Consider the following 7,819-nt stretch of genomic DNA (forward strand, 5'->3'; position numbering starts at 1 on the left):
GGGAATGTGCCCCTGAGGGAAAAGCGAAGAGAGAAGGCAGGCAATTCCCCACAGCAGCCCTGCTCCCCACATGTCTGACCTGCGGCCACTGCCACCATGCACATCCCACAGCCACCCTCCGCATGCCTCACTCGCTTCCAAGCCTGGGTTCAAGCAAGGCTGCACTCTTGGTGTCCCACGTTAAAAATATCCCCCATGGAAACCTCTGCGGCCACCCAAATGAACTGGCATCTCACATCCTCAAAAGAAAAGGGCGTTAGTAAAGGCTCATTTGTCACCAAATACTGAAGACCACAAAGGTCCCTGGAGCAAGTATTTTGACAAACATCAAACACCAATGGGTTAGGTGCCAAGGAAGCTTAAGTCTAAAAGAAAGAAATCAACAACAACTAAAGGACCGCTCAGAACACACAGGGATCTAGGCAGCGGTGTTGGCTTTTTGAAGCAATGGCGGCAATGGGAACAGCACATGGGCAAACTAGCCACTTTCACAGTGGCGTCTTCACAGCCTACCTTTTCAGACCCAACAACATACTCACAGGGCGGTATGACAGAAAAAAAAAAAAAGAAAGAAAGAAAAGAAAGAGGGACAAGCAAAATTAGAAACATACAAGAACAAAAATAAATCCGAGAGCTACACACTACATGTACAAAACCCCTGATGGCTCTGATGAGTGTGTGCGTGTGCACGCACATCCATGCACACCCAGCGTGCCACCAGGAGGGGCTGCTCTGTGGGTTCAATCAACTTATTGTGACTGGGCCAAACCAAACTGGACATGAGCCCAGACCTTTCCCCTCTAGCTACAAGACACTGTCATTTCAGCTTGGACAAGTGTTCACGCTACCACGGGGGGAAGGCAAGTGTGAGGCGCTGTCCTGGCTCCAGATCATCCCAGAAGCCAGAGACTTACAGGGCTGGGATAAAGCCAGCTGAGTCGGCTGGACTGTGGTTTCCCCGGCATCATTACCTCCCTCCAGTCCCAAGCAGAGGCTTTGGAGTGGGCTTGGCTGGGACATCAGCTCTGACTCAGTAGCTACTGACTTCCTAACCCTTCCTCCCAGGAAGCCAGGCCATGATTACAGGCAAAGGTGAAGGAAAGTGGGCTGAGACACACCAAGAGCTTCAGTTCAGGTGAGACATGAAGATTCCATCCAGAGGTACCAAACATCACAGACTTCATGACAGGGCTGTTCTCTGCTTCCAACCCCTAGAGGCTGCCCTTGGCCTAGGCTAGATTCCGTGATGCATTCTTACCAACTCACCACCAAGCAGAAAGTTGCTTGGTAACACTAGATAACTCCAGAAGCGTACTACTTTGAGGCACCCACTCGGCAGCAGGCATGTTACGCCATTTGGGCCTCCCTGGGGATTATGATCTAAATTCCATATGAAGATGCAGGACAGACTCGATTCTTTGAGCTCCTGCCGAGGCCTTCCAGCCTTTGAGTGCCGCGGCTGTACCGAGCTCTCCCTATCAAAAGGGAACCCCTCTTGGCAAACCTGTGCTTCCATCTTGCCTCTTCTGCCAGCAGCCACTGTGGCAAGTGGTTACATGAAGAGTGGGTTAAGAACATAAGCCACATCTGTAATTGTGATCCAAGGAAAAGTGTGAGGAACAGGGTCAGGCTTCATCCTGCTGCATCTCGGAATGCAGAGAATGTAGATACTTCATACTCCAGTATGTACAGTGACTCTCCAGGGACACCTGAGTGGTGTTTCTGACCTCCTGCAGCTCTGGGCTGAGGAAATGACCTGGTATCTATAGAGTGCCTGGCCTGGGAGTGGGAGGCACAGGCTGCACTCCAGGGCCCAACACTTCAGAATCTCCTCTGTGTGCTCTGGGGCAGTACTAACAGACAAAGCAGCAGCCACAGAGGCTAATTCAACTATTTGTCACACAGTTTGTGTTCTATTTTGCTCTTGTTGTTGTTGCTTGTTTTTGTTTTGTTTTTGAGACAGAGTTCCTCTGTATAGCACTGACTGTTCTGGAACTCACTCTGTAGATCCACCTGCCTCAGCCACCTGAGGGCTGGAATTAGGTGTGACCCACCACATCCTGCATCGGTTGCCTATGGTTAAAAAGAGTCAAAACAGGGCTACGGATGTGGCTTGGTAGGTAAAGGGTTTCTCTGGCATGCAAGGAACCCTGGCTGCGGTTTCCAGCACAGCATTAAAAGCACTGGGATATTGCAGTGCTCACCAATAATGCTACTAGCACTTGGGAGACAAGGCAGGAAGAACAGAAATTCAAGGCCACTCTCAGCTACTTAAAGAGTTTGAGGCCAACCTGGACTACATGAGCCCCTGTGTCAAAAACAAAACAGTTAAAATAAATACTTTATTTTTAACCTAGCATATACCAAAGCAAGCTTTTTTTTTTTTTTTAGTTTTTGTTTTTCAAGTTTTGTTTGGGTTTCTCTGTAGCTTTGGAGCCTGTCCTAGCACTAGCTCTGTAAACCAGGCTGGCCTCGAACTCATAGAGAGTCACCTGCCTCTGCCTCCCGAGTGCTGGGATTAAAGGTGTGTACCACCAGCTGGCTTATCTTTTGTTTTGTTGTTTTTGGTCATAATCTATTTTTATGTTCTTTTTTTTCAATGTGTGCTGTGTTTTTTACACACATAGCTCATCCCAGCTCACTATAGCCTGGTTCCTGGTACTCAGAAGTCACAGGCAGTGATGACTGCAGGAGTCCCACCAGGAGACTCTGTGACACCCAGGAGTGTATTGCTGACCCCTAAGGGACTCAGTCCTCTTGTCTAGTGGCCAGTGGACCACATTTCAGCTATCCTTGCTGCAGCCACACTTTTATATCACTTTTGCCTCCTATGTAAGGAGACACCAAGCCCTCGGCTTCTAGGTCAACCATTCCTACATAAACTTACCTACTATCTGTGTCCAGTCCCACAAAGTCCTTTTTCTCAAAGGGGACACAGAGAAGGGGAATCTTGTCCCCAGACTTGTCGGTGGCTCTGTCCAAGCGCTTGGACTCCAGAACAATGAAAAGGGACTCGATGAAGTCTTCAATGCGCTTCTCCACCGAATCACAGTCCTCGTAGTTGGGATAGAAGGCCACATCAGGGCGCTGCTGCTCGGCCACATCACCCTGCAGCCCAAACACGAAGAGGCGGGAGTCATAGAGCGTGGAGCCGTAGATCTCCTTCTGCACGTGGAACTTCTCGAAGGTCTGTGGCCAGTCCTTGGCCGAGAAGCAGTCGGTGATGGTGATGAGGCCCACCACCTTGCGGTGCGTCTGGAAGTCGCCCCACTCGTTGTTCTCGGGTGGGTAGTGGTGCCGGTAGCGGATGAAGAGGGCGCGCTGCGAGTCACGCACGCTGAGCTGGCTGACCGAGCAGATCCGCTTGTAGATCCTGAAGAAGTTCTCCTCGGAGACGATGCCCACAGCCTGCACGACCACCAGGAGGGTCTGGTGGTCCTCTGCGCACTGCATGTAGTCGGGGACACTCATCCTGAGGGCCTGCCCAAAGGGAAAAGAGGCTATGATAGGTGTCTCTGCCGAGCGGAACTTGCGCTGATCCCATTAACAGGGACGGGCAGAAAGGTCAGTGTCACACACCAGGTCTACTCCCAGTAAGCCTCAGCAGAAACCCTGGCTGTCACTCTGAGTGACCACAAGTGATTTACACAGTATCCCACAAGGCTACTTGTCTCGTCTGTGAAAAGCAGACGTTCAAAATAACCATGGACGGAACACACAAGTATTAGTGAACTTTTCCCAGTGTCCTGTGTGGTCTCTGTGCAGAATGACAAAAATGATCCACCCGTGGTGGCTCATGCCTGCCATCCTGGTACTCAAGAGGCCAGAGTCAGATCATGAGTTCCTGGTCAGTCTGGCTTCAATCCCAGCCACTTAAGAGACAGAGGCAGGCAGATCTCTGTGAGTTCAAAGCTAGCCTAGTATACCTAGTCAGTTCCAAGCCAGCCAGAGCTACATAGTAAGACCCTTAGACACTATCTCAAAAGAATATTCGTTAAAAAAATAAAAAGGGATGAAACAAAGGAGCTGGAGAGATAGCTTAGCAGTTAGGAGTACATATCACTCTTCCAGGGTTCCAGAGTTTGGTACCCAGCATCCATATCAGGCTATTCACAACTTCCTTCAATTCCTGCTACAGTGGATTATTGCCCTCTCCCGGCCTCTAAGGGCACTGCAGTTATAGTTATATAGTTATCTTTCTCTCTCTCTCTCTCTCTCTCTCTCTCTCTCTCTCTCTCTCTCTCTCTTGATGGAGGAAGGTCATTGGCTAATAAAGGAACTGCCTTGGCCCATCTCATTGGTTAGGAGATAGGTGGGAGGAGTAAACAGAACAGAACGCTGGGAGGAAGAGGAAGTGAGCTCAGACTTGACAGCTCTCCTCTCCAGAGCAGACGCCTCAGAGAGAGACGCCATATTCCCCCGCTCCAGGGAAGATGCACACTATGAAGCTCCGACCCACGATGGACTTAGGCTAGAATCTTCCCGGTAAGACCGGTGCTATACAGATGATAAGAAATGGGCTAGTCCAGGTGTGAGAGTTAGCCTAGAAGAGGCTAGGTAGAAATGAGCCAAGCAGTGTTTAAATGAATACAGTGTCTGTGTAATTATTTCGGGGCAAAAGCTAGCCGAGCAGGCGGCTAGGGTGTTGGGGGCGCAGCCCCGTCGCCGCGCGCACTCTCTCTCTCTCTCTCTCTCTCTCTCTCACACACACACACACACACACATACACACACACACACACACACGAAATACCAACAAAAATGTCTTAAGTTTGACTGGCGACAAAGTTGTAACTTGGAAACCTAAAAATAAGAAGAGCTGAGCATGGTGGAGAGCACTTTGAATCCCAGCTCTCAGGAGGCAGAGGCAGGCAGATCTCTGCCCATTTGAGGCCAGTCTGCTCTACAGAGTGAGTTCCAGGACAGCTAGGGCTGTGAAAGAGACCCTTCCTCAAAAATAAACAAATAGATCCCTTAAAAATACACAAACATATGGTGTGCCGTTCTTAAGCATACAGTTCTGAAAGTGTGCGTAGTATGCATTGCCGCATGTCCCCACCATCATCCATTTCCAGAACTTTCCCTCTGACAGCTCTGAAACTCTGTACTTAATAACAAATAACTCTCCCTCCCTTCCCCTTTCTTTCTCTCTCTCTCTCTCCCAACACACACACACGCACGCACGCACGCACGCACGCACGCGCGCGCATGCACATGCAAACCTGGAAGCAGTCAGCTGACAAAAGCCAGACAAAGGTGGACAATGGATGATCCCACTAACTTCAAATGCCCAAAATACCTGCAAAACCATAAACAAAGTGTGTCCATGGCTGATAGGGTTTCCAAGGGTCAGGGATGAAGAGTGACTTTCTAAAAGGTATGGGTGTTCTTTCTCAGTGACAGAAAAATGTTCTGGAACAGCAACAGTCATACAACTGTGAAAATACGGGAAACCATGGACTGCACGTGGACTTAGGATTCCCCACAAAACTTTGCACCTGTTAGGAAAGTTCTCTCCCAATGAGCCAGTAATGCCCTCCCCTCTTTTTACCCTGGGTCTCACTAAGTTGCCCAGGCTAGCTGTAAACTGGCAATTTTAAGCACTAGGGTTACAGGTAAACACCACTATGCCACTATGCCAGCCTATTTGCTTTCTTTCTTTCTTTCTTTCTTTCTTTCTTTTTAAGAGTAAGTTTCTTCAACCTTCCTCTAGACCCAGTAATACCACTCTGGGGTATATACCAAAAGATGCTCAATTGTGCCACAAGGACATGTGCTCAACTATGTTCATAGCAGCTTTGTTTGTCATAGTCAGAACCTGGAAACAACCTAAATGCCCCTCCACCGAAGAATGGATAATGAAAATGTGGTACATTTACACAGTGGAGTACTACACAGCAGAAAAAAAAAGACATCATGACTTTTGCAGGAAAATGGATGGAGCTAAAAAACATTATTTTGAGTGAGGTAACCCAGACCCAGAAAGACAATTATCACATGTACTCACTCATAGGTGGTTTTTAAACATAAAGCAAACTAGCCTAAAAATCACAATTCCAGAGAACTTAGACAACAATAAGGACACTAAGAGAGACATACATAGATCTAATCTACGTGGGAAGTAGAAAAAGACAAGATCTCCTGAGTAAATTGGGAGCATGGGACCTTGGGAGAGGGTTGAAGGGGGGAGGGGAGAGGCAGGGATGGGAGCAGAGAAAAATGTAGAGCTCAATAAAAATCAATTTTTTTTTTTTTTGGTTTTTTGAGATAGGGTTTCTCTGTGGCTTTGGAGCCTGTCCTGGAACTAACTCTGTAGACCAGGCTGGTCTCGAACTCACAGAGATCCACCTGCCTCTGCCTCCCGAGTGCTGGGATTAAAGGCGTGCGCCACCATCGCCCGGCCTAAAAATCAATTTTAAAAAGACTGAACCAACAACAAAAAGATTAAGTTTCTTGACACTAGCTTCTTCCCTCCCCCACTAGTCTACCATCTGAAACAATTAAAAAAAAAAATCAAACCTCATCAGGAAATCTCCAAGAATACTTCTAGGTCTCCAGCGCCATGCCCCTGGTGCTACTGTTTGGTAATAACAGACAAGGCAGAGGAGGAAGCGGCTCTAACTCCATAACTCTGCAAAGTCGCTGTTTTTAAAGGGGGTGTGTCGGCCTCACACGTTTCCCTGAATTCAGTGGAGCCTGATTTCAGCTCCGTTAAAAGTCACACTCACCTGACATAACACCAGAAAGCCCTGCTTTAACAATGTAACAGGGAAAAGAGGCTACAACAGAGAGGCATGCTCAAAGGCCAGGCAGTGTAACACTTTCTCCTCCCAAGCTGTCACACTGGAGGCAAACTGGAGTTGACAGCGCAAAGATTTAATTCCAGGGAAACTGCCCAGTCGGGCTGGATTTGGGAGGCCCGCTAGACTGAACCACTAGGGATGGTGCACCCCGTTCCCGGTGCAGCATTGTGGGCGAGGGGCGTGGCGCACAGTGCAGCCCAAGTTCAGGCTCCAGAAACGGAAAAGAGGAGGGACTGAGAGCCAAAGACAGCCTGGCCCGCAAAGAGGCTGCAGGTGCAGACCACCCCGGACAGGTGTACACAGATCCTTCAGGTGCGCACACCTCACCGCAGGTGCAAGCGGGGCGCCAGATGACTGGCCACGGGGTAGCAGGCGGTCCCCAGCTGGGCAGAGGACCTGGGCAGACAAGCGGACCTGGACAAGCAGAGGACCCGGCAAGCAGGGGACCTGGGCAGGCAAAGGATCCGGGCAGATGCAAACAGGGCTAATCCCCCAGCCAGCCCCTCTGGCTCGGAACCCCAACGCGGGGCCCCAGCGGGACACTTACACAGCGCAGCGGCCCCCAAACAGGAGCCGAGGCCTGGAGCGCAGCGGGACTGAGCAGCCAGGAACCTCCGAACCACCAGCCCAGCCGGCACAGCTCCTGCGCGTGCGCAAATCGTGTTCGGGCCTATGATCTGCCCCGGGTTTTCCCAGAGACCTGGAGCCTAAGAGGGAGGCGAGAAGGAGGGAGGAGGGACAAGAGGGAGGCGGAGGAGAGGGTGGCACTGGACTTCAGACTGGAAGGAAAGGACGGGAGGACAGAGAAGGAAGTGGAGGATCTGGGAGGGAGTAGGAAGGGAAGGGAGATGGGAGGAGCCAGAGGAGGAGCGAAGGGTACGAGACCGTCACTAGGGGAGGTGCTTACGGTGGGAGCTGCTAGTCCCCGACTCCGGGCTGGATTTGCATTTCCGTGGTGGCACCCAGGCCAGACCCCTAGTAGCACCCTGATCACGCCCCACTAAGACAGGCTACGTG

At 50.2% G+C, this 7,819-nt stretch overlaps 1 protein-coding gene across 5 annotated transcripts in view; it reads right to left on the minus strand.

Annotated features, from left to right (window-relative positions):
- Positions 1-7,479, minus strand: part of Trappc9 (trafficking protein particle complex subunit 9) — a 434,664-nt gene extending 427,185 nt beyond the window's left edge. For 2 of the 5 annotated variants that reach the window (XM_075959471.1, XM_075959469.1), the window contains exons 1-3: positions 7,350-7,479; positions 2,888-3,480; positions 514-543 (exon numbers count right to left, since the gene is read on the minus strand). In XM_075959471.1, coding sequence (XP_075815586.1) covers positions 514-543; positions 2,888-3,471 — 614 coding nt within the window. In that variant the 5' untranslated portion in view covers positions 3,472-3,480; positions 7,350-7,479. The remainder of the gene's footprint in view (positions 1-513; positions 544-2,887; positions 3,481-7,349) is intronic. The other 3 variants (XM_075959473.1, XM_075959472.1, XM_075959470.1) reach the window with 2 other exon arrangements.
- Positions 7,480-7,819: the final 340 nt, after the last annotated feature.

The sequence above is a fragment of the Microtus pennsylvanicus genome, chromosome 2 (assembly GCF_037038515.1).
Source record: "Microtus pennsylvanicus isolate mMicPen1 chromosome 2, mMicPen1.hap1, whole genome shotgun sequence".
In the NCBI taxonomy this organism is placed as follows: domain Eukaryota; kingdom Metazoa; phylum Chordata; class Mammalia; order Rodentia; family Cricetidae; genus Microtus; species Microtus pennsylvanicus.